We start from the raw sequence: 27,795 nt of genomic DNA, 5'->3' as shown, positions 1-27,795 counted from the left end.
TCTATCTCACGTGGCCTGTTCCTATAGGCCCATGGCACACGCTTGGTCGCCCCTCCACTAGGCAACCCAACTACTTTGTCTCTTCCTGGAATCCCCAACATTCCACATTCACTGGTTGTAAGACAAACTTGCCTACCTCAATCCTCTTCTGCTCTGTCACTTACGGGGTAGCACTCATGCTAATGTCACTCTTTTTTCCCAGGCACTGTAGCCCTGCTTGCCACACCCTTGAGGGCCTCTCTGATCTATTCAGCCTCCAGGCATTTAACTCCAGCCTGGTCTGATTCCCACCCTCTGATTTAACCTCAGCCTTGGCAGACTGGCGCCACCTGCTGTAAGGTGGCTGAACTACACTGTTAATGAGGGAGTGCTCCAATCCATCTACTCCCTCACAAGGTCATTAAGAAGAAAGATAAAGTTTCAATATGCAATGATTAAAATTGGTTGAGATATTTTTCTTATGCTAATACAATGATATTTATCACTAAAAACATAAGCACATAGAATAATTTTTGAGAGCTAAGTGTTTCACTGATTTCTGGGGGATTCTATGTGGTCAATTTTTGAATTGGAGGGTAGACAACAGACTGACTGGTTTTGTCTGAGGGAAAGATAGTCTTGATCAGCTTTCACTGACTTTGTATATAAATTACATCTTCATCATAGCATTTTATTAGGTCATATATGGATTTGTGATTTTCTGACAATATTCTATGTCCAGAGGGTATGAGCTGAGGACAGATGAGCCTGTGGAGGGAGATCCACCTCCCCCTTCCCCCAAACGCTTACCCTCTTATTATTATTATTATTATTAACATTTGTATAGCGCTACCAGTGTTTCTTTCTTTGTTCATATCTATTCCCTCTCCCCTCCTCCCAAAAAATTATCCTGGATTGACCCTTTCCCACTGGCAGGAGGAAAGCTGTGCTACTTAACAGCATGGAGCGAAGGAGTAGCCTAATGGTTAGTGCAGTGGGCTGCAAACCAGGGGAACTGGGTTTGATTACCAATGTGACTTCTTGTGACTCTGGATAATAACATAGGCAACCGAGACCCCTCGGGACCTCCGTTCTTCTCTTTACCACTATAACCCCAATAAGACTTCACACATGGTATTTCTTTTTGTGGCACAACTGGGCCGCAGCTTTATTTCAAATACAACATATCTTAACCCTGGGCATACCCAAGCCGCTTCAGCCTCTGGCTCAATAACCCCCAAGCCAAGTCCGCCACACTAGCAAGACTGGCTAAGCTTGTAGAGAGAGCCCCCCGCCGCACAGCAAGGGGGCCGTACCGTAATCGCAGCTGCCAGCTGCCTATTTAACCCCATCCGGCTTGGGTACCCCGCAAAAGCTGCGACAATATATACATTTGTACATCATGCTTTATTTTATTTATTTATTTATTTATTTATTTTTTGTGGAGGGCGGTCTGGGCGTTGTCCGCTGACCTGGCCACGAAGAGACTGACCCTGCTCTCTTCTGGGGCTTTTAACCCCTCTTGGTTAGCCCCTCCTATGGCCAGCGGGGAGCCACGAGCGTCGGGGTCCTGCCCCTTCCTCGCTCGCTCCCAGCCGGCCACGGAGCGCATGCCCGTTGGGGCACGGTGCCATGTTATTTTTGGCTCCGTGCACCCTAGGGGGCACTGCGCCTTGCTTGTTACTTAACCCTCTGTTGCTCCAGGTATGAGAAAAGATTGCGAGCCCATTAGGGACAGAGAATGTACCTGTGTATAATGTGTAAACTGCTTTGGTTGTACTACAGAAAGCTGATATATCAAATGAATGATCCATCAGCCTCCACATCTGATCTTTTGGTGTTGCTGGTCCTGCAAACTGTAAACCTCTGTGTTTTTAGACTTCAGACTGGAGCAAACAGATACAGGTTAGAACTGTTGCTTTCTTCCTGCTTGTTGGAGAGGATCATGCACATGGGGTGGGGGCAGGAGGAAGAAGGGAAGAATATTTTGCCAAATCACTGAAGCAGGAGGCATTTGCCAGCTGACAGCCATGCGTAAGGAGCCTCACTTTTTATAGTCTGCTCTCCATCCATTTTTCTGTCTATGATGATATGGACTGGTGGGCAGAACAATAAGCTGTTTCACTGTCTCCTGAGACACAAATTCACAGTCTCATTACATTGAAATTGATTTTGTGCAACTGGATTTATTTCTTTGTGCAGCATTTATTAGGCAGTATACATCATTCCTTCTCCTTTCACCCCTTTGTAAGAATCTTCTTGCAGTATGCCATTAAAAAGGCACAACACCCACCCAGAGGCAACTGCAGGTATGTTCTGAAGGGTTAAGTTAGAAAGTGTGTTAAAATCTCATAAAGACTTTAGGTATGCCTGAGAAAGGATTGTTAATGCTACTCTTAAATACAGATCCTGTAATTACAAGTTCATTTCATTCATGAGCACTACTTTTGCACCAGTGAGCGTATGTAAATGGTTTGGGGAGTTAAATAGAAATGAGTCATAGCATCAAGCACGGAGATGGATTAAGGCATAGGCAACAGAGGTATGTGACTAGGCACCAACATCTGAAGACAGACGGGTCAGTCGCTGAATATATAGTACATAGACTCCTGACTTCCGCCAGCAATACGCACAGCAATGATATTCAGCTGCTATCCCCTCGATTCTATATAGAGTGCCTAGAGATTCGTTCCAAAATCCAAGTGTATTCTATAACAACGTGTGTAAGTTAATTGGCTTAACAAGCTAATCAGTGTTGATAACAGCTCTTAACAAGCAATAATGAGCACTAATTGGCAATAATTAGAATTTACGTGCACAACTTGCTAAGCGTATTCTGTAATGCAGTGTACCTAACTGCTAATGCACGCAGACAAAAATAGGAATGGTTATGGGCGGGGAAATGGGCATTTCGTGGGTGTTCTGAAATTTACACATGTAGTTATATAATATGGCCCAGTGCTTCTAAGTCTATGTGCCGGGATTTACGCCATGTTTTTGTTGGTGCAAATGGAGGTGTGTAGTTTTAGGCACTGAGATATCAACTAAGCATATTCTATATAAATCTAGGTGCCGCTTACAGAATACACGTGGAGGGGCATAATCGAAAGAGACGCCCAAGTTTTGCTGAGGACGTCCTCACAAAACGTCCCGGTGGAGGGGCGGGGAAACCCGTATTATCAAAAGAATATGGACGTCCATCTTTCGTTTCGATAATACATTCGGGCACGCCCAAATCTTGAAATTTAGGTCGTCCTTAGAGATGGTCGTCACTAGACTTGGCTGTTTCTGATTTTCGTCGATTATGGAAACTAAGGACGCCCATCTCAGAAATGACCAAATGCAAGCCCTTTGGTCATGGGAGACAGCCAGCATTCGTAGTGCACTGGTCCCTCTGACATGCCAGGACACCAACCGGGTACCCTAGGGGCACTGCAGTGGACTTCATAAATTGCTCCCAGGAACATAGCACCCTAACCTTGTTTGCTGAGCCCCCAAAACCCACTACCCACCACTGTACACCACTACCATAGCCCTTACGGGTAAAGGGGGGCACCTAGATGTGGGTTTCTGGTGGGTTTTGGAGGGCTCACATTTACCACCACAAGTGTAACAGGTAGGGGGGGATGGGCCTGGGTCCGCCTGCCTGAAGTGCACTACACCCACTAAAACTGCTGCAGGGAACTGCATACTGCTGTGATGGACCTGAGTATGACATTTGAGGCTGGCATAGAGGCTGGCACAAAATATTTTTAAAGATGTTTTTTTGAGGGTGGGAGGGGGTTAGTGACCACTGGGGGAGTAAGGGGAGGTGATCCCCGATTTTTTCTGGTGGTCATCTGGTCAGTTCGGGCACCTTTTTGTGGCTTGGTCATAAGAAAAACAGGACCAGGTAAAGTCGTCCAAGTGCTTGTCAGGGACACCCTTTTTTTCCCATTATGGGTCGAGGACGTCCATGAGTTAGGCACGCCCAAGTCCTGCCTTCGCTACACCTCCGACACCCCCCCGTGAACTTTGGTCGTCCCCGTGACAGAAAGCAGTTGGGGATGCCCAAAATCGGCTTTTGATTATGCTGATTTGGGTGACCCTGTGAGAAGGACTTCCATCTTCCGATTTGTGTCGAAAGATGGGTGTCCTCTTTCGAAAATAAGCCTGTTAGTCAGCATTGATTTCCATGCTGATTTATTTAGGCGCCATATATAAAATCTCCCCCTATCTGTTTAGCTAAATGGTGGATATTGCCAGAGAAGTCTGTAAAAATTTACAATGGCACCGTCTGTATATTGCTGTTGAATACTGTTGATAAGGGGGTTTATACATTTAGCAACTGCCAGCAAACATATAGATCTCTTTATTGGGCAAAGAGATATTTCCCTCCACCCCGTGCTCTGAGGAGAAGTTTCCCTTTCTCTTTCTGTGAGCACTGTAATCTTAAATCTGGCTGTGGTTAGGCTCTCAGGCTTAGGGTGTGCCTAGGAACAGATACAACAGCACTGCTCCTCCACTCCCATCCTGATCTGTACAGCCTTTTGCTACAGAGGTCCAGCAGCTGTTCTAATCTTGGAGAAAAATAGATCCTTCAAAGGCTGCAACAATTGTTAGAGGCCCCCCACCACAAATGTCATCCAGTGATGAGCTTTCAGGCCATTCTAATCCTTTCTTAGATATGAGGGCAAGGAAGGACGCACCTATAGTCCCAATAAAGAGCAGCAGAACAAATATTAATACTTCAGGTACTGGTAGTAAAATGGCACAGCCCCACAAAATTCTATCACCAGCTGGATTAATGGTTTAATTTTCCAAAGAGAGTGCTAGAGGAGTGGCCTAGTGGTTAGAGCACCAGTCTTGACATCCAGAGGTGGCTGGTTCAAATCCTGCTGTTGCTTCTTGTGATCTCGGGCAAGTCACTTAACCCTCCATGGTGGCCTCAGGTACAAACTTAGATTGTGAGCCGTCCAGGGAAATACCCAGTGTACCTGAATGTAACTCACCTAGAGCTACTACTACTGCAAAAAGGTGTGAGCAAAATCTAAAAAATAGATATAGCATATCCAGGCAGCAGAACTTCACCTGGAACAACATTTTACCACAGCAGGCTCCAATATCAGCTGTCATGAAGACTTTCACATGACTGCTTGCAGCCATTTAATAGTCTTTTTCACCCACAGGAGATAAAACACCATCAGAACAAGTTTAGGAAGTCCAGTCTTGTTTTAATAACAACAGTTGAGTACAGCGGCATTGTAGTGTTGATATGAGATTATGGCCCTTGGCTTGATTCCCTTAGGAAAACACTCATGATAACATGTTCCTAAAATTACACTGTTATTTCTTCAGAAATTTATATTCAGGCATTCAGCACTATAACCATCTCACTGCACTATTCTCATTACTGTGCTGGCTGTTGTGGCAGACTGAATACAATGCGTAATGTCATGAGATCTTCATCATGTATTAACACCCAAGACATGAATATTGATTTTGGTTATTTGCTGCTTGGTTTCCAGTTGGGATTGAAATGACTTTTCAGAGGTTCCCAGCACTTGTGATAGGTTTTATCCAAACGGTTGCAGATCTCCAGTCCCCAGCTGGTTGTTGCAATGCTAAGAGATGACTCAAACATAAATGCCTGTTGGGAGAGATAGGAGGGTATAAGCATGGATTCTCCTCAATGTAAAATGGCAATAAATATATTTGGCATACCATATCCCTTATTTTGACTGTGTGAATCCTTAAACAGTCTCAATCTCCTTGCACTCAAAGCTAGATCTGTTGGATAGGGACCTTGTAATCATTTAAATTATCTTATGCAGCATTTTTCACTAGATAGATACTGAATTATTATGATTATGGTACATTTTGTACCAGTTAATTTTCCAACCAGGAGAAAAGCAGAGGTGAGTAAAGGAAGGAAACTTGTTTTTCTGTTGGTTGTTTCACTATGTAATGAACACCTTCCGATGGGGATTGGAATCTCTTGAGTCTTCCTCTGCTCTTGTTGACATGAAGAGTTTCAGTATGTGGCAATGGTGAAATGCTGGCAAAAAAAAAATCTTATATTGGAGCAATCATGACCTAAGAAAGTCTTAAAGCAAGAGGAATAAGCACAGGGGCTGGGCATACTTCTACGGTCTGTGTCTCAAAATTGGCAGGGAGAGACAGAGATGTGGAGGGTCATTTTCACTAAAATGTCTAAGTTCGATTTGGGATATTTTGCTAGAAACATCCAAAAATTGAATGGTAAACATAGCCATTTTGGCTCAAAAATTGCCTTTTTCCTAGATGTTTTGTGCTCAGTATATTTTTCTTTGGACCATTTTGGAAAATAAAACATCCAAGAGAAAAATATCCAAAAACCAGCCATAGGATGTTTGGGGGCCATCATTCTTAATAGACTGGCCACACAGACATCCCAGCAGAGTAATGGAGCAGCCTAGAGATACTGCAGTGGACTTCACATACTAGGTCCCAGGTATATATCTCACCATAACCCCCTTATCATGGGCGTAGACTGGGGGGGGCGAGGGGGGGCATTGCCCCCCCAAACGACGACGACCCTTAGTGGCGAACGGGCGGCCAGCAGTAGTAAAGGCAGCAAGCAGCAGACAGGCTCGACTCCGCTTCTCTGCCCTCTCTGCATCCCGCCTTCCTCTGATGTCATTTCCTTTCGGGCGGGAAGCAGAGAGGGCAGGGAAGCGGAGTCGAGCCTGTCTGCTGCTTGCTGCCTTTACTACTGCTGGCCACCCGTTCGCCGCTTCAACTTCGGTACCAGGGGCTGTTGGTAGCGGCGCTGCAGCGATTACAACAGTCTGCCTCGGAGCCTCAGCCTTCCCTGCCACACGTCCCGCCTATGCGGAACAGGAAGTTGTACCAGAGGAGGCGGGACATGTAGCAGGGAAGTCCGAAGCAGACTGCTGTTATTGCTGGCTGGCTGCAGTGCCGCTACCGGCAGCGATCAATGCAAGTGAGTGAGGAGGAAGGAAAAGGGAGAGACGCTGGAACCGGGATTGGGGGGGGGAGGTGAGAAAAGGAGAAAAATGGAGGTACTGTTCAGCTGCACCTTTGGGAGGAGCGAGGTGATGGAACCATGTAGGTAGGGGTGAATGGTAGCAGGAGGAGGATCTACAGGATGGAGGGAGAGAGGTGCAGGTCTGCTGTGCTGGATATTTTTTTTTTTGGGGGGGGGGGATGAACAGAGAGGAAGAGGTGATGGATTGGGGGGGGAAGGGATTGTTAGATGTGGATTAGCTGGTAGGAGGGAAGAAGGGAGAATGGATGGTAGGAGGAAGGGAAGAGAAAAGAGAGTGTCAGGGAGTCAGAGAAGCGAGATTCTGGTCATTGAGGGAGTATAGAGACAGGGACACAAAGGGACAATGCTGGACAGAGAGGGGATAAGGGCATACAGGGACAATGCTGGGAGGGAAAAAGGGATATTGGAAGATGCAGGACATAGGGTGGGTAAGAGGACAGGGGAGATGCTGGAAATGGGGCGTAAGAAAATGATGGGGGGGTGCTAGACATTGTACGGGGATGGGGACAAAGAGGGGATATGCTGGACATAGGAGAAATAATGATATAATGGAGAAGCTGACATGGAAGGGAAGGGGACATGGAGGGATGCTGGATTGAAGTAAGGGAAGGAGGATATGCTGGACAGAAGAGGGTGAGAGAAAGAGAATATACTGGTCAGAGGAGTGAAAATAGGGAGAGAGGGTGCTGTATAGAAGGGAAGAAATAGAAAGAGAGGGTGCTGGAAGAGGGGAGAATTAGCAAAAAAAAAACCAGGAATAACAGGATGAAGATTGGGGTGAGGGACACATTGAGGGCAGATACTGAAACTCCAGGAAGGGTAGGGACAGGGCTACTGCATAAAGAAGGCACTGCATAAAACAGAAGACACTTGGGACCAAAGCGAATAGAAAAACTAAATGATGAGACAACAAAGGTAGAAAAAAGTATTTTATTCAGAATTTATTAATTGGAATATGTCAGCTTTTGGAAATGTGTATCTGTGATATTTTGCATGTAAGTTTCAATTTTTCTGGTATTGCTGCATGCTGAGTCTGTCCTTGGAATTAGTGCTGTTATGGTTTAGTAAGAATATGAGTGTGTTTTTGCACAAGTTTGTGTATAGTGTTTTGCAGTGGAGAGATTGTGTGTTGGCCTTACTGAGGTGGCACCAAAACATCAGAAAGGGTGTAGAGCCTAAATCATGACACACTACCTCTTGAAGGATCTACATATAGCCTATGCATTTCTAAGGTCAACACTGGCATGGTATGGGAAAGGGGGTGGGGAAATACTACAGGAGAGGAAGAGGAGGTGCTGGGTAAGGAGGAAAGAAGGAAGGGAGAAAGAGCCGGTTTGATATCTCATACATATTCATTATGGTTATTCCCAAAAAAAGCCAGCTCTTTTTCCCTTCCTTCCTCCCTATTAGCATATTCATTTGCATATGTATATATGCAAATGAATATGCTAATATGCTCCACCCCATCCTTTGCCCCCCCAAATGAAACAGTCAAACTACGCCTATGCCCCCTTATATTGTATGGTGAACCTTCCAGGAGCAGAAAAATACTTACTGTACCTCACTATACACTACTACAATAGCTCTCAAGCTTGCAGGTGTCACCTATATATAGGTATAGTAGATATTTAGTGTATTTTGGAGGGCTCACACGTTCCACCACAAGTGTACTGGTTAGAGTGAAATATGGGCCTGGATCCCCTTCTCTACAGTCCTCTGCACTGACCATTAGGCTACTCCTGGGACCTGCTTGCTGCTCTAATAGGAACGGCCATCATATGTGAAGCTGTCATACAGCCTGGTATGTATTGTAATTGTCACATTTTAGTGGACTGGTAAGGGATCAGTGATCACTGGAAGTGTAGGGGGAGGTTATGCCTTAATCCCTCCAATGGTTATTTGGTAATTTAAGGTATCTTTTGGTCACTTAGTTGTGATTGAAGCAAGGTCTAGCCAAAAACATCTTAATTTTGGCCCTAAACGTTTTCAGTTTGTTTCATTATTGCAGAAAAAAATCTATCTTTTGGGGCCACCCATGTCCCGCCCAAGACATGCTCCCTATTATGCCCTCTTGAAATTTGGATGAACTGTGGAGCAAAACGTCTAAAATCGGGGTGTCAAAAATTACAACTTGGACATTTTTGAGAGAATATGTCCTTTTGCTACCTTATGATGTTTTTTTTATTTTTGTTTTGTTTTGAAAATGAGCCCCTAAGTATATCAGTGTTTAATCATGAAGAAGTGGAACCTGTGCAGAATGCTAGATTCGTCTTTGGCCACCTTGTTGTTCATGAGCCACCAAATCCAACAGGGAGAAAGGCATCTCCTGTAGCCCATGGGAGCCTATGTAAAAGTGCTGACAAGGGCTGTTATCCAAAGGACCAGGCACCCAGTTGAGAAACTGGTGATCAGCAATTCTGATTGTGATCGGCCAACCTGGTATGATACCTGGATATGTGGATGAAAAATTTGTAGTTGATTAATGTGATCAACACTATAGGACCTGACCTTGCACAACATACCAGTTGTTTCTTGGTTTTTGCTACCTTAGCCTTACAGAAAGAAAAAAGGTTAAGCATTGTGGTACTCTACTTCGGCTCTTCTCTAAGAGCACTCATGACATCAGAATGAAAGAGGAGGGGGGTCCATTGGTTCACTATAATGGAATAGTGGCCTAATAGTTAGAGCAGCAGGCTGAGACTCAGGGATCAAATCCCACTGATCAATCCTTGTGATCATGAATAAGCCACTTAACCTTCCTTTACCTCAGGTATAAATGTGGGGGTGAATATTCAAAACAATTTACTACAACTACTTATCATTTCTATAGTGCTACTAGATGTATGCAGTGGTGAACACTGCACATGTATGAGACAGTCCTTGCTTGACAGTGTTTACAATCTATTCAAAACAAACATAGAGGCTCAAGCCCTATTAAATCGCTTGTGCAGGACCATCTGCTGATATTCAGTGGCACTTAACTGGTTAATACCGCTGAATATCAGCACTACTACTACTACTACTACTATTTAGCATTTCTATAGCGCTACAAGGCGTACGCAGCGCTGCACAAACATAGAAGAAAGACAGTCCCTGCTCAAAGAGCTTACAATCTAATAGACAAAAAATAAATAAAGTAAGCAAATCAAATCAATTAATGTGAACGGGAAGGAAGAGAGGAGGGTAGGTGGAGGCAAGTGGTTACAAGTGGTTACGAATCAAAAGCAATGTTAAAGAGGTGGGCTTTCAGTCTAGATTTAAAGGTGGCCAAGGATGGGGCAAGACGTAGGGGCTCAGGAAGTTTATTCCAGGCGTAGGGTGCAGCGAGACAGAAGGCGCGAAGTCTGGAGTTGGCAGTAGTGGAGAAGGGAACAGATAAGAAGGATTTATCCATGGAGCGGAGTGCACGGGAAGGGGTATAGGGAAGGACAAGTGTGGAGAGATACTGGGGAGCAGCAGAGTGAGTACATTTATAGGTTAGTAGAAGAAGTTTGAACAGGATGCGAAAACGGATAGGGAGCCAGTGAAGGGTCTTGAGGAGAGGGGTAGTACGAGTAAAGTGACCCTGGCAGAAGACGAGACGGGCAGCAGAGTTTTGAACCAACTGGAGAGGGGAGAGGTGACTAAGTGGGAGGCCAGCAAGAAGCAGATTGCAGTAGTCTAAACGAGAGGTGACAAGGGTGTGGATGAGGGTTTTGGTAGAGTGCTCGGAAAGAAAGGGGCGGATTTTACGGATGTTGTAAAGAAAGAAACAACAGGTCTTGGCATTCTGCTGGATATGAGCAGAGAAGGAGAGAGAAGAGTCAAAGATGACCCCAAGGTTTCGAGCTGAGGAGACAGGGAGAATGAGAGAGCCATCAACAGAAATAGAAAACGGGGGGAGCGGGGAGGTGGGTTTGGGGGGGGAAAATGAGAAGCTCGGTTTTGGTCATATTTAATTTCAGGTAGCGTTGAGACATCCAAACTGCAATGTCAGACAAGCACGCTGAAACTTTGGTTTGGATGCAAGGTGAGATATCAGGGGTAGAAAGGTAGATTTGGGAGTCATCAGCATAGAGATGGTAGGAAAAGCCATGGGATGAGATTAATGAACCAAGGGAAGAAGTGTAGATAGAAAAGAGGAGGGGACCAAGAACAGAACCCTGAGGTACGCCGACTGGTGATTTTGAGGGTGGTCTAGGGGATGGAGCTGGCACTTATGCAATTACGTGCTGATATTTATCACTTAATCACCTAAGTTGAATAGACAAATTGGACTGCATAAAATTCAGTCCTATCTTTGTCTGCTTTCACTGAATGTTGCATTTAATCGGACAAGGGATAACTAGCTGCTCAAATATGGATATACAATGCTAGTGCCCAGACATGGCCTGGCATTGAATATTCAGGCATAATGCCGGCAGGGGTAAAAAACAAAACAAAAAAAAAACCCACAGACTGCTGCTGGCTGAATATTTGCTCCTTAGATTATAAGCCGCCCAAGGACAGGAAAATATCTATAGTACCTGAATGTAACTCACCTTCAATTACTAAGGAGTGACCTAAATCCAAATTTCACTTTTTAACAGGGAATAAACTCTTGCCAAGGAAACAACATTAGTACCACTGTTCCTTCTAAGCTAAGCAGGAGTCCTCCAACTGCGTTACTGCCAGTAGGGGGTGATGATTTGAAATCACTAGAGACAGGCAGGTTCCCTGGAGTCCTGCAGAGCTTGCCTGTCCTTCACGATTGAAAATGTGATAGTGAAACAGCACCCCCCACTGGTAGGATCATAGGTGGAGGACTCCCGCTCAGCTTAGAGGGAACAGTGATTAACACCAGTAAATACAAACTCCCAGCGATGTCATCAACTGCCTCTTCCCTTTTTATGGGTGCAGGCTTGTAGAGGGGCATCTTTCTTATTTCATTGGCTATGTATATTTTTTTTTATTTACTCATCCATATGATTTTACACTCACAAGGGAGATCTGTGGACAGAATACATGCAACAGCTCATCTTTAAATATTACTGACCATAGTCCCATCTGCAACTCTCTCTGGCTCCAGCTTGGCCTTGCTGGCCTTCTCGAAGCAGCTTGCATCTGGCCCGTGGGGAGTCATCATGCTGTGCAAGCTGGCCCCTCCAGCCTGAAACCCTTCTTCTTTCGCTTCATAGTGACCTTTGATCAGTCCCATGAATTCACTCATGCAGTTCCCTACAAATACAGAGGTAAGTGCTAGTATCTTGCCACCAAACACCCAGGACACACATTAAATTGTTGGAACTCTATGCCAGGGGTCAGTGAAATGACACAGATATATTGCATCCAATGAAACTGTTTTTTTACACCAATGCTGAGAATTTTAGGATGACAGCTATACAGTGTTAAGAGAGGAAAATATTTTTCAGGCTAGATATCATTCACACTGGTTTTGAAGTTGTTAGAAAGAGTGATAGCCAGGCAATTTATTCTCTGCGGTCACAATTTTGACTCTGTGAATCCGGCGCCAGAGCCCAGGAACAGTTCTTGTGTCCATCCAAACTAGTTCCTTTTAATATCAGGGCTCTCATCAAGGCACTGCTCCATCTAATTGCTTAAACAGCAGCATGCCAAACCAGCAGCATACCGTTAGAGCCGTTGGTGTCCTCAATAGCACACCCAACCCTTTGTGCACCCCTTCGTGCGGCATGGGCAGCGATTGGAAATCGACTACCAGCAATTTTATATTTTTAGTATACGTTTTTAAGTCTAACCTATAACCATTCATATATCTGAATTATACCATTGTTACTACTTTATTTGCAATTAGTTATTGTGTTGTTTCACACAATTGTATGTCAACTATCTTTAATTATATACACTGGTTAGTTAATTAATTCAGAGTTTATGTATGGTCCTATATCTTATAATTGGTCTAGACTTAGTCTTGCCCAATCAAAATTGGCTTGATAACCAAACTAGTTTTTTGACTACCTTATATAATCCTTCTCATTTGGCTAATTAACAACCAAACTAATGCACTAGAAGATTTCTACAGTATTCCAGTGATCTGTATACCCAGACTTCTCTTAAAATGGTTTCCAAGTAGAGAAGGACTAGCTCAATCGTAACAAACACTGGTCATCTAACTAGCTCCAGACAAATCCTCCTCCAACATTCAAACTCTCTAACAAATCAAGATCAGCGTCATTTCAACTAAGTCATCAATTAATTACAATCACACTGTCAAATAACGCCACTGTCTCTACCAATTCCACTAACTTACATTAATGCTAGATCGATCAGTAATAAAACTGAAACTATTAAAGACTGGATTGAAGAATCACAACCTGGTTTTATACTAATAGCAAAAACTTGGTTATGATCTAAAGATGACCCTGTCCTCCAAGATATATGTCCTACCGATTACAATATTGCACATCTCACAAGAGCTAAGAAAAGAGGAGGTGGAATTCTGTAATATATTTCTTCCATCAAGTCAATATCACTTCTAAACTTCTATCACCTCATCTAGAAATAATTGCATATAATATTTCTGATGACTCATTAACAAACAACATTAATATCTTGCTGCTCTTCCATCCCCTGGCAACTGGATTGCAGTTGAAGAAGAACTCCAACACCTATGTCAAATCAGATAACCTATGTTTGATTGGTGACATTAATCTACATTTAGACAAACTAGAAGACCCACATACTAAACGTTTCCTAGATTTTTCTTGAAACGTGGCAGTTCTCCACTCCCTTTGGAAATTCCTCCCACACCAAAGGACATCAATTAGATCTATTCACACACCAACTCACTGATCCAACATATTTCTTTATTTCTAATCCTTCATGTTATCGAATTGAACATTCCTGAAAGACGATGGAAAAATTATTCTAACTCCTATCCCAAAGAATCCTAAGATTAGTAGAAGTGAAGTATCTAATTACAGACCTGTAGCTTCCATTCCTTTATTAGTAAAAGTAATGGAAGGTTTAGTAGCTAATCAGCTCATGGATTACCAACAGGCCTTTTCCATTCTTCACAGCTCACAATCGGGATTCTAACTATCCTTCAGCACTGAGACTTGTACAGCGCTGCGTAACCCTAGTAGTGCTTTAGAAATGTTTAGTAGTAGTAGACAGTACTCAGTACCCTTATTGCAAATTTCACAAAAGAATTGAACATAGGCAGAAAAATCATAATTTTACAATTTGATATGTCCAGTATGTTTGTCACGGTCAACCTTATTATATTAATATATCTATTAGACCACTTTGAGATTAATGGAACAGTCTTAAAATGGTTCCACAACTTCTTATTATCAAGATCCTACCAAGTAAAACAATCTAGTCATATCTCCTCAACCTGGGACTCAAGATGTGGTGTTCCACAAGGTTTCCCTTTATCTCCCATATTATTCAATACCATGATGGCACCATTGGGTTACTCACTGGAGGCTCATAGATCCTTCATCTATGCTAGTGATGTCAGAATTTACATTCCTTTCAATAACGGACTAATAGAAATTCTGCATGAGATTAAAATCAGTTTAGATTTGATGCAATCTTGGGCATCCAATTTCAAGCTCAGACTTAATAGGGAAAAGACTAAATTCTTCCTACTTACCAATCCCTTTCAACCCATTTCCTTAAAAAAACTTCACTATTGACAACACAACAATAAATGAAAATCATGGGTATAACCATTTATCAACACATCATTCAAGTCTCAGGTTTCTAAAGTGGTCTCAAACGTCTTCCATGCATTGTGGAAATTAATGTCCTTTCTTCCCAAGCTCTATACTTCATACCATTATCCAGTCTTTGGTATTATCCAGAGTTGACTATTGCAATGTCATATAAGTGGAAATTAAGATGTCTCTCCTACAAAAATTACAAACGGCACAAAACACTGCAGCTTGCCTTGTGTGTAGGGCTTGTGAAGGCTTCCCCTCTTTTATTAAAACTTCACTGACTTCCCATCAATGCCAGAATCACCTTTAAAATATGTGTGACTGTATACCAAATTCTCTACGGTTTATCTCCTTCTTACATGCAATATCTAATTGATTTACTTCCACGTAATACAATAATAGCCTCTAGAGGATACCTTATCCTCCATTTTCCAAATTGCAAAGGTTTACCTTACAAATCAATTCTCGTCACAGATTTTACTTACCAAACTTTGGAATGCAAATAAGATGTATAGATGATTACTTGAGATTTTTTATATTATTAAAGGCATTTCTGCTAAGTACCCATCTTATAAATAGACAATAAACTAATATTGCCTTGTATTCTTATCTGTTTCAACATAATCAGAACTTTAGCCTTAACTCATAATAAACTTGTAATTGTGCTAATATGTTAAAATTGTTAACCGACTGTATTCTAATTTGATGTTTTCTTGAATGTAAGCCACATTGAACCTGAACACATTTGGGAAAACGTGGGATACAAATGTCATAAATAAATAAACATGACAGAACAGAATAAATTAGAATCACATTCACTAACCATCATTTTCAGAACATAGCCTTTGACAGGAGGATGAGGGTGACTATATTTTATATCTTCAATCCAGTGGTATAATTCATCCTGCTATACACTTTTTATTCTTTTGTGACATAGCTTGGTATAAGGCAGTAACTTACGGTGATAATAAGGAGGTCGAAAGGTGTGGTCAGCCACCCCCCAGCGGGGAGGGAAGATGACAAAATCAGCAATGGCTACCCCAGGCTGTGTGGACTTGGCAGTCAATACAGTGAAAATAGAGGGATCCTAATGAAAACAAAGAACAAACCAAGGTGAGCACAACCAAAGGGCTAAGCCCATGCCCATTAAAGAGCTCAACAGATTTCTCTTTTATGTAGACTTCTACACACCCATTGTATTTCTAATCCCAGACATCCTATTTTGACTCTAGATAGGGCACCTTGGTAATAATACTGAAAACGAGTGAAGGTCTACTAATGCTGACATCCATTGATTTGGCACCAGACACGTTTTTATACTTAGGACCAGATTACTATTATTATTATTTTATGTAAGTAATGCCCTCATGCTTTTATCCCTAAAAATGTTTCAGAACATATTCTTGAACATGGTGCTCGATGGCCACCCTACCACTGGAGCAAGTAAGCAAATTGAACATTTGGCTGCCAATGCACATCAACTGGCGTATGACAAACATTTCTTGGATGGAAGGCCCTTAAATTTCCTTTGCATCCTGTCCCAAAAGCAGCACCCTAATGCAGGGGCTTTCAACTCAGTCTTCAGGGCACACCCAGCCAGTCGGGGTTTTCAGGATATTCCCATTGAATTCAATGGGGTCGATATTCAGACCACGGTAGGCAGCCTGGCTAACTTCCACAGTCGACGGTGAGATTGGATATTCAATGCTGGGCCATTTCCAGTGACCAGCATTGAATATCCACTTTATTTTTGGCCAGTTTAAATTTAACAGGCCAAGCCAATATTCAGCACTGGCTGGTTAAGTTTCAACTGGCCAAAGATCGGCCTGCTGTAAACTAAGGGGCCTTTTTACTACGGTGCGTAAGTGCCTATGCACATCTAACGTGTGTCAAATTGGAACTACTGCCTGGCTACCACGTGCCCCAGGCGGTAATTCCATTTTTGATGCGTATACAAAACACGCAGTACAAAATATTTTCTATCGCGTGGTACTTATCCGGTGTTACGCACCAGTTTATGCGGGTGAGACCTTACCACCAAGTCAATGAGTGGCGGTAAGGTCTCAGGCTGAAAATGGACATGCGCTGGTTTTAATTTTGCACACACATCCATTTTCGGCCACAAACAAATAAGACCCTTTTTCCAGGCAATCTGAAAAATGGACCTGCGTGCGTCCAAAACACATGCCTACACCAGCGCAGACCATTTTTCGGTGCACCTTAGTAAAAGGGTCCCTTAGCCGGCAATGTGCTAAACATTAGTGGATATCCAGTTATATTGTGTGATATAACCAGTTAGCCAGGAATATTCAACGGGAGATAACTGGCTATCTCCCGCTTAATATTCATGGATAGCTGGTTAAGCACTATTTAACCGGCCAAGAGCCATTCCTGGCTGGTTAAATGGTGTTGAATATCATGGGGAATGAGTTGAAAACCTCTGCCCTAACACTATCCTGCTGATTGCATTCATCTGCTGGGTCAGCCGTCACACTCAGGAAAGCCACCCAAACTGATTCGTTGGTTGCTTTTCTCAAGTTGCTTGTTCACAGTAATTGTGCTGAGATGCAAAGGGTCTTGTGACATGATCATGGCTCTGGGGAAAGGGAGCAAAGCAAGGAACACAGCACACATGCCAGCTCATTCTCTAACCATCAGGACTGTAATCCAATCAAACTGTGCACCATGTTTATTATTTACAACCAATTTTTATACCAGCAACAGTGAACAGAATCATGAGTAAATTACTGAGGGCCCAATATGAAAAAAACAACTGAGTTCCTATATTTTTGCTCCTAAATTATGCTCTTAAATCTGTTTCCAATTTTCAGCCAAATTTAGGGGCCTTTTACTAAGACGCGGTAGGGCTAAAGTGCGGTTAGCATGCACCAAGTCGATACTACTGCCAAGGTAATTTTGATGTTGGTGTGTACTGTTTCCTGTGGTAGAAAATATTTTTCTATTTTTTACCATGGGGGGTGTTCCTGGCAGTATTCGGCAGTGCAGCCACATTGGTGTGTGCTGCATGATTACCGCGTGAGTAACATGTGAACCTCTCTGTTAGATCAATGAGGTGGTGGTAAGGGCACAGGCAGAAACTAGCTGTGCGCTACTTTTAAATTTAGGACACAGCCATTTACTGCCCCAATAAAAAAGCCCTTTTTCCCAGCTGCGGTAAAAAAATGGCCCAGCGTGCACCAATTTCATGCGTCCAAACCAGGGGCTTAGCTACGAGGGGCCATGGGGGCATGGGCCCCCACAGATTACACCCTGACCCCCCTCTATAATTGACCTCCCTGCTGCCGCTGCCGCATCAGGTACCTTGTTTACTGGCGAGGGTCCCCAATCCCCGCCAGCCTAAGAGTCTTCTTCAGCGCCGGTCGACTCTGGCGCCTTCATTGTGTGATCATCTGTTTCTGACGCCTTATGGCCTGCATGGGTCCAAAGTAGCGGGGGGGGGGCGGTCAGCAGCGGGGGGGAGGTGGCTAAACAGTGTCCCCCCACCTCAGTCTCTGGCCCCCCCTCCCGCCAAGGTCTGGCTACGCCCCTGGTCCAAACTACCTCAGACCACTTTTTACCGCAGCTTAGTAAAAGGGCCTCTTAGAAGCCTAAGTTTTCAGCAGAAAAGTCATCTTAATTTAGGAGCTTAAAAGCTACGCTTATAAATTTAGAAAGGTCATTCATTTGCTTACATTTGTGAACTTAATTTATGAGCCTAGTGCTGAAATCAGTGCTAAACTCTTAATTTCTTTCTCCCACCTAAGTCTAATCCTGTTACCACCCACTTTTCAAGCTCCTAAATTTAGGAGTTTAGTGAAATTTTGAATATAAAGTTAAGTTATGCACTCCGTCCTAGTAAATTTTTCCAAGAGACCAATTTATGAGCATTACTCTCAATTTTAGGAGCATAAATCCTTTAGATACAGGGTCCTACACAGGCTATATGTGCAGCTCAAGTGAGCTCTGTGGCTGTAGCCCCAGCTCATGGCTTTAAACTACAAAAATATTAGGGGTAGTTATAGATTCTGGGCTATCTTTTCACCCTCAAATTTCATCTGTTATAGGAAAGTGTTTTTTTTTAGTGGACTACCTTAATACATCTTTTGATTAGCTTGCGAATGTAATTCTTCTGATCTGAAGAGGAAGGGTTACCTTTGAAAGCTAATCGAAAGATGTATTAAGTTAGTCCAATAAAAAACGTACCATCTTATTTTCTTTTCTATGTTTTGATTTCTTTCTATTTATTACCTTTTAAAGTGGACTAAGATGGCTACCACACCACTTTAAACTTTGGCAAATTCCCTCGATTAGGCAGCTGCTAGTACCAAAGGCTCTTCGTAAATAGTAGTAGTAGTAGTATCCTGACTCATTCATTTGTTCTGACACATTTGGATTATTGTAATTCTTTGATACAAAATGCAGCTGTGAAACTAATAACTGGGGCAAAAAAGTTTAACCATGTAATCCCATTACAAAGGCCAAACATTGGTTAATATCAAAACACGTATCAATTATAAAATTTATTTATTTATTTATTTATTTATTTATTTATTTATTTATTGCATTTGTATCCCACATTTTCCCACCTATTTGCAGGCTCAATGTGGCTTACAGAGTTTTGTTATGACATGATAGTCATTCCAGGTTATCAGATACAATTGGTAATGTACAAGGTTTAAGTAAGGGAAGAGAAAAGGAGGATGTTATGCAGGATAGTATAGAAGGTGGACTATAATACTGGCTGGGTTGGTGAGGTAGTTTTGTAAGGCTATGGGTTATCTTTGTAGGCCTTGTTGAAGAGATATATCTTCAGAGATTTGCAAAAGTTAGTTATTTCTTTGCTTACTTTGGTTCAAAATACTTAATATTTCTATTCTTCCTATTTTGCTATTTGGTCCCATATTTCTCTCCTCGTTCACCCCACCAAAATCTTTTGACAATTCCATCATTCTGTCAAGTTGTTTTTTAAACTTATTCCATATTTAATGTTATGGGTCCTACACTATAAACCCAGCTTCTTTTATCTTAGACTGGAACACTTGCAAAGAATAAAAATCCATTTATTCCAACAAGTATTTGGATAAGGTCCCCCCCCCCCAAGTTAATAATAAATACAGTTGGAACATAGTCCGGAAATGTCAGCTACTGTTATAAGTTCTTTTTAAGTTTTTTTTTTAATTGGTGTGTGTTTTTGTATGACAGGACCTCACAAACACAGGCAGTTTGCAGTGTAAAGTCAATGGAAAAACTTTATTGGTGAACAAGCAATCAAGCAATACAATCTGTTCCCCTGTACTGACTCCATTCAACCCTAGGTAACAACCCCAATAACATGTACTTCCTTCTCTCTTAGCCATTCTACCTTCTTCAGTATAATTCCAGTTACTGTTACCACCCCTCTCGGCTGGACTGTAGTGATGTGCTCCCAGATACCTGATTGTTGTAGTCGTGGCGAATATCCAGGGAACACACACTCACAGCTGAGGGAGTGGAACAAATAAACTAACCTCGTCCTTTACTCTCAAAGAATAAAGGAGGAAAAGAAGCTAAATTTAGGATTTGTTCCTGAACTGGAAGAACCGCACCTTCAGATCTGCAAATTATCTTTTTCTTTATTGAATACAAATGCAAGCAAATTTTCATTCAAATAAACTCAAATTCACAATTAGTGTGTGGCTTAATAGAACTGCAATAACATATTCAACATTCAAATGTAGAACTACATGTACACCCTTAACTTTTTCTGTTTCTTTCAACAAAATCACCTAAAAAGGCAGAAAAGAACCTTTTCAGATAAATATTTAAATTGTCTTTTAATCAAAATCAGATATTTGTTTTAATACTCTTTCCTTCCTATTGATATCAGAATTTGAGTCTTTATGGGTATTATGGATGTTTGTGCAAGGATCTCACTTGAACCTAGAACACTTAGGCAAGTCAGGAAAACATGGATTTTTTATATTTGATGTTGTTCTGTTCTTTAGTTTTCCCTTAAAATGTTGTAAACCAAAAAAAAAACTATATGTCCTTCAACACCCTTTGCCAATGTCACTTAGCTGTGGTTGAGTTTATTTAGGTGAGGTCTTTCTTGCGTTGGAGCTCAGCCGGAACCCTTCAGAGGATAATCTCTTCTTCCTAAACCTCACTTATAAAGAAAATAATCAGGGAAGCAAAATCTTAAACTCCCTGTACTTGTTCAGGAAATGACTCCACTCTGGTGACAATCATTTCTCAATACTGTGGCCAAACTCTCTAATTGAAATAAAATAAGTTAAAGGTTTTCTCACTACAAAACCTATTTCTCACTGTTGATTCCCTATTGTAAACTTTTGCAGAAGAAGGCTTTTGCACTGCTTTCAGGGATCTCACACAGTAACCCATTCCATATTCAAATAGTAATACAACATTCCATCTCACAGACTTCACATAAAAACATAACATTTCCCTGCACAGCTATCAGATCAATCTTGAGAATACAGCATACTCATACAAAAGCAGTGCTTAATCTGCCACCTGGCAAACCTTGCACTGAACTCAGAGCACTCACAAACAATACACCTTTTCCACAGACACAGCCTAATAGCTTCTTTCTCTAAATAACAGATTCACCTTCAATTTTCCCTTAATCCCCCTTTAAATTCTAGCACATTTCTTTCCCTGACACCCTTATAGTTTTTCTCACTTAGTATAACTACCAGCAGAAATCACAGTCTCCCACACTCCTGTGTCTCAACTGTTTTTCCCTATTCTAAAAAGAGTAGGCAGCCATGTGTCCACTTAATACCTTAGCATACAGACTCTCATTCCACAAAATTGTAACTCACTTTTTATCTCTTGAAACCCAGTTCTATCTCTGAAACACCCTTCACACTCACCTCAGCTCACTTTCAATATCAAAGTACCCTTTTTCAATGTCACATTTCACTTTAAACTCATAAAATATACTGTTTTCTTTTACATTACACAGACACACACCATACGGTTTTCTTTTCCAGTCCTTCCCGGCAGGGAAAATTTTTTCCCACCCAAATCAGCGCAAATTCAGCCCAAAACCCGCCCAAAGTCGACCCCCGCCCCTGACACCCCCACCCCTGCCGTCATCAACCCCGCCCCTGCCGTCATCGGCCCCGCCTCTTCCGTCACTGGCCCCACCTCCCCGTCATCGGCCCCACCCAGAACGTCACTAACCGGAAAACCGCCCATTTGGGCAGGAAAACCGCCCACCTGGCAACACTGCTTCCTGGCTCTCTTAGCTCAGCAGTCTCCCTAGCAACTCACCCCCCCCCCTAGAGGAACACCTGACATCACTCAACCAATCAGCTTGTCAGCTAAAGACTGTTTTTTTTCTCTGATCTGTTTAGAATCTTGGCTGCTCTCCCTCCCCCATAGAAGTTACTGCAAAACTTCCTATATAGAGAGTTTCAAAGTCAATTTTAACCTGACTTGTACCCAAAACAGCAAGGAACATTTTATAGTACAATCCCCACTTAATCATGGTTTATTCCTTGAAAAATAAAACCATATTTAAGAAACATCTCACACTTCACCTAACTCCATTAATAATTTCCAAACTAACTTTAAACCTTTTCCAGCCAGCAGCATCCACCAAAACCCTGGAACAGCCCCCCCCCCCCCCGCCCCCCAGAGCCCCAGGAAAAAACATTTAATATATGTTACCATATATTACATTACTCAAACATAAGTCCATGCCTGAGAAAAAAAAGGCACTCTTTACCTTTGCAGTCTGCTGTTTCATGCAATCCCTGGGTATCTACAGGGTGCAAACCGCTGAGCTAGTGCAACTCCTAGCTTTCCTGGAACGCCCCCACAAGCAGTGACATAGCTATGGGGGCCACAGGGGCCTGGCCCCCTAAATTGGCTCTGGGACCCCCAAATTGGTTCTGGGCCCCTGGTTTGGTTGGCGGGGGTCTCCAACCCCCACCAGCTGAAGCCTTTGTCCAGCACTGGTCTCCGGCGCTGCTTCATTGCCTGTTCTGCTCTCTCTTCCCCTCACGTCCAACAGGCTCATTTTATTGAAACTGAGCATGCGCATGCCAGATGTGAAGGGAAGAGAAAGCAGGGCAGGCAATGCTGTGGCGCCGGAGACCAGCGCTGGACAAAGGCTTCAGCTGGTGGGAGTTGGGGACCACCACCAGCCAAGGTATGTGCAGCGGTGGCAGTGGGTGGGGAGTGGCAGGGCCCCTCACTTTGGCCTCCTCCCACCTTGAAGTCTGGCTACGCCCCTGCCCAGCCACTGCCTTGGGAGAACTCCTTCCCTTGGAGCTTCTCTCCTGGAGACCCCTTCAATTTGGACTTCTCCCCCTGGAGAGCTCCTCCCTTGGGGCCTCTCAGAACTGTTCTGCCACAGGGGATTTAACCACCTCCTTGCCTGAGCCCCACCCCTCTGACAGCATAATAGCACCACTTGCTGTATGGTGGTTTAACTTCAACACCAGTGACGGAGTGTTCCTTGGAACACCTGCCATTATACCCCTCACTCCCTCACAAATATTTATGTTACTTTGTGAATTATAAACCACCTTGATAGCATGACCCTAAGGCAGTATAATCAAATAAATACAGAACTTGACCTTGAACTGTCCCTAGATTCAACACTGCAGTGAGTAAAGCAGTAGTCTCCAATGTCAGCTGCAGTCAGCTTTACTGCAGCGTCAAGTTTACTGCTCATGACTGTCCTGATCTCTTTCAACATGGTCACTTCTCATCTGCAGCAACTCTAAATGTTTTCCACGTCTTCGTGTTGTCTACAGACATTTCCCGTTTTGGAAGTTTGCAGTTCCTACTGATGTAGCAGTCTGTTCTGAAATGGAGGATTCACTCAGGAACCTCTTCTAGACATAATGTTATGGTAAAGAACTACCTCACTTTTTTCTGTCTACTCAGAACAGATACCAATAGCAGCCAGTATCCTGCTCTTCTGAGGGGCAATTGGTTTCCAAATCTCACTGCTATCTCCAGACATGTAACTGCTGAAACCTAAGGCTTTATCATAGTGACATAATTAGTAGTTCTCAGATTCGGTCCACCCAGTCCATTGCCCTTGTCTAGTCATCTCTTTTCCTTGCCACTACCTTTTGACCTTCAGTGCCTTCATTTTCCATCTTTACTGAATTCTCCTTAGCTCTAGCTTCTGCTGCTCTTTCATGTACAACACCATGTTCATTTTACTAATACGTGTGGACTGGAGGCCCAGTCCCTGCTCAAATAAGTTATTAGAACTTACAGCATGATCGAAAGCAACACAGTTAATAACCATGAAGTTCTCCAGGTTGTATTTATATGGTGTGTAGTTCCCATGCCAGGCCACAACATTGAATGGGGAGAAATGCTATAAAAACCAACAGAAAGAAGATTTTAGTAATTTTAACTTGCTCTGCTTTTTATTAAAGCAAATAAAAATATACTGATCTCAAAATAAAACGTTTAAAACTGTTATTAGGTATGTGAAATGAAAGGAACTCAACACCTCTCACCCTCTGACTTGGTGGAAATAGTTCAGCATATAAACAAAGTATCTAAAATGTGCCTTCACAGGTATAATGAAAGAGATAACAGGTGAACCAAGATAGAAACCTCAAGGAATCTAATCAAGGAGTTTAAGCAAGGACAGAGTATCAAGGAGTAGACTGTACCAACAATATCAAAATCAGCAGATAGGTCAAGGAGGATGAGGATGGAGTAATAACCTCTAGCCTTCGCCCTGAAGAAGTTAGTAGAAACCTTAGCAAAGGCCATCTCAGTGGAATGGAGAGGGCAGACGTCAGATTGGAGCAGACCGAGAATGGCTTAGTTTTTATGAAACTCAAAGCAATGAAGGTAGCCTGGTTTGTTCAAGTAAAAATCACTGAAGCCTGAAGTGTTTTCATGGCTTCTTACTGTTTTGGATGAACGCAACTGTTAAGTTGATGCCAACGTTGCAGCTCCAGATAAATGTAAGTAAAAATATTCCTGCATTTCTAGAAAGGGCAGCTCACATCCCACACATATTCACATGGTAAGTGGGCAATTCTATAAATAAGGCACTAATATTTATGCACCAAATACGTGTATGTATGCGTGTACACATATGCGTGAATGCTGAAAACCGCTTAAGAATATTCTGTAAATGCATGCATATCTTACATAGCACAAATAGAGGCCCTCTTACAGAGCATCGGTAAGCCCAACGCAAGCTTACCGCTCGCTCTTTTGGGACTACCGCCGGCCCAACGCGGCCACCAGCTGTAGTCCCACTCCGAGTATGGTGCCATTTATGGGGGAAAAAGAAAACTCCTGGAAATGGCTAGCATGGCGGTAACATGGTGGTAATTGGGCATTGCTAAGCGCTGCCCGGTTACTGCCGGGTTAGTGCCGAAGCTATTATCGCCAATTCAATGAGTGGCGGTAAGGTCTCCCCACAGCATGGCCATGCGGTGAGAGTTCTCACCACGTGGCCATTTTTTTCGGGTTTTTAGTGGCTGTGGGAAAAAGGGCCCTGGTGCGCGGGAAAAACAGCCCCTGCCACCAGCACAGGGCCCTTTTTCCCACAGCTTAGTAAAAGGACCCCATAGACAGTCACACACATGGACAAAGTCTGGGTGGAGCATAGGTGGGATTGATACTTATGCATGCAATTTATAGCATGCTATAAGTTACGTGCATATTTATAGTTTACATGCATGTGAGTCCCACCCATGCTTCACTAGATTCCACCTATGTATGCACCCACCTGTAAAGTGTGTGCTATGTAAGATATGCACCTATTTTCAGTGAGTGTTTGTATAAAAGCTATAGGTGGGATTCTATATATGACACCTAAAACATCTGTGCAGAAAACATTTTCCACTTAAGTATATTCTGTAAGTGGTGCCTAGATTTAGGCACGGTATATAGAATTACGTTTAGTTAATATCCCAGTGCCTAAAACAATGCACATCCATTTACACCAATGAAAATGGCGTAAATCCCGGTGCGTAGATTTAGGCACACTGGGCCATATTCTATAACTATGCGTGTAAATTTCAGAACACCCATGAAACGCCTATTTCCCCACCCATAACCATGCCCCTTTTTGGCTGCAAGTGTTAGAAGTTGGGCTCACTGCGTTACAGACTATGCTTAGTGAGTTGTGCGTGTAAATTCTAATTATTGCCAATTAGTGTTCGTTATTGCTTGTTAAGTGCTGTTATCAACGCTGAATGGTTTGTTAAGCCAATTAAGTTACATGTGTTGTTACAGATTATGCTTGGATTTTGGTGCAGATCTCTAGGTGTGCTATATAGAATCCGGGGCATAGCGGCCATCTTGAAGATTGATCCTATAGAGCAGGGGTAGGCAACGCCAGTCCTCGAGAGCCATAGGCAGATCAGGTTTTCAGGATATCCACAATGAATATGCAGGAGATAGATTTGCAAGCACTGCCTCCATGGTAGGCAAATCTATCTCCTGCATATTCATTGTGGATATCCTGAAAACCTGACCTGCCTGCGGCTCTCGAGGACCGGAGTTGCCTACCCCTGCTATAGAGATATGCTTGAATGTGGAAGAACTCTGTTCACATGAGTTATTAGTGGCTCTGTTTAATGGATGTGATTATATTTTTCTTTTTGTTGCACAAATTTGAAACATTGCTGCTTCTTTTCAGAAGACCAGCTCTGAAGCTGATTGCGGCAAAACATGCATGTCGGCTTTGATCTGTTCATCTTTCAAAGACGTGTGTAGTTTGCACATAGGAAATTCTATATGCTGTGATACAGTAATACAAAAGACAAGTTTAAAGTGAGATGTAAGAGACTTGAAGGTTTGAAGAATATTGCTTTAAAACAAGAAAATAAGAAATGACCAAATGAAGATTATAGCGGTCTGGAGCACACTGGTGAAATGGTCTGTTAGCACCTTTATGAACCTCATCTGATGGTCATTCAAAAAGATGACTTTACGTTCAAGTGAACATGACTTAGGCTATATCTACAATGAGACTTTGAAAATAATTTTTTAACGGTTTGGATATGTGGGTTTGAGGTTTACTTATTTATTCCAAACTGTGAAACTTTAGTGCCCTTTTAAGTGATTCATCATATTTACAGAATAGCACATGGTCAGAATTTTGACATTTATTTATTTATTCATTCATTCATTCATGACATTTATACCCCACATTAGCCCACAATAGACTCAAGTTCAATGTGGCTTACAAACAAACAATAAAGTGAATAAAACATAATAATGTACAGATTATAACACAAATTACAATAAGTTCTAGAAGCAAATTAATTCATGTGCAGTAAGTAACCAGGGATTTAGACTATCTCAAGGACAAACAAATAATTAAGGGTGGATAGGTGAGAGCATAATTAGGCAGGACTAGATTTAAGAAAAGGGTGTAGGTAAAATTAAAATACAGTTCTTTGTATTCAGAAAGGCCAGACTGAAGACTTCTAAAGGTTAGGTAATCATCTGTAAACTTGATTGATTTAGGAAGAGAATTCCAAATTTTGGTGCCTTGGTGGAGTAATTAGCAGAGTGAATTGTTTTTTATATCACATTCTTACAGATAGGGAAATGTAAGACAAGATATTCTCTAGATGATGAAACAGCATTACGAGGAGGTAATTCAATAAGATTATTCATAGATGATAGGGCTGCCCTTTGGATCATATGACTTTGTTAACCTTTCCAAAAGTTCATTCGTCAACTCGTTACATTGCAGCTAAATTATGGAACAATATTCCTGTACAAATTCGGATCATTGATTCATATTATCAATTTAGACAGCCTTTGAAAACTTTAGTGTTTAAAAAATATTTCTGAATGTATGGGTCTAATATTGGTATCTGAATCTTAGTGTAACCTGCTTTGATTCCAATTGGATTAAGCGGGATATAAGAGCTGGAAATGGAATGGAATGAATGGAATATATGCCATTATTTTAAACATATATGTGATGAGTACATAAATGTTAAACCCCACTTGACAGAATTACTTCCTAAGGGGCCCTTTTATTAAGATGCGTAGGCGCCTACACATGTCCAACGTGCATCAGTTTGGAGCTACTGCCCGGCTACTGTGAGCCCCGGGCAGTAATTCCATTTTTTACGCATGTCCGATAGGTGCAGCAGAAAA

At 42.4% G+C, this 27,795-nt stretch overlaps 1 protein-coding gene across 1 annotated transcript in view; it reads right to left on the bottom strand.

Annotated features, from left to right (window-relative positions):
• Positions 1–5,171: 5,171 nt before the first annotated feature.
• The window catches only part of HGD (homogentisate 1,2-dioxygenase), a 121,815-nt gene continuing 99,191 nt past the window's right edge, over positions 5,172–27,795 (bottom strand). Inside the window, exons 11-14 of the mRNA XM_030203991.1 lie at positions 23,918–24,022; positions 15,634–15,760; positions 12,024–12,205; positions 5,172–5,608 (exon numbers count right to left, since the gene is read on the bottom strand). Coding sequence (XP_030059851.1) covers positions 5,465–5,608; positions 12,024–12,205; positions 15,634–15,760; positions 23,918–24,022 — 558 coding nt within the window. The 3' untranslated portion in view covers positions 5,172–5,464. The remainder of the gene's footprint in view (positions 5,609–12,023; positions 12,206–15,633; positions 15,761–23,917; positions 24,023–27,795) is intronic.

The sequence above is a fragment of the Microcaecilia unicolor genome, chromosome 5 (genome assembly GCF_901765095.1).
Source record: "Microcaecilia unicolor chromosome 5, aMicUni1.1, whole genome shotgun sequence".
In the NCBI taxonomy this organism is placed as follows: domain Eukaryota; kingdom Metazoa; phylum Chordata; class Amphibia; order Gymnophiona; family Siphonopidae; genus Microcaecilia; species Microcaecilia unicolor.
This window is presented reverse-complemented; position numbering and strand designations above follow the sequence as displayed.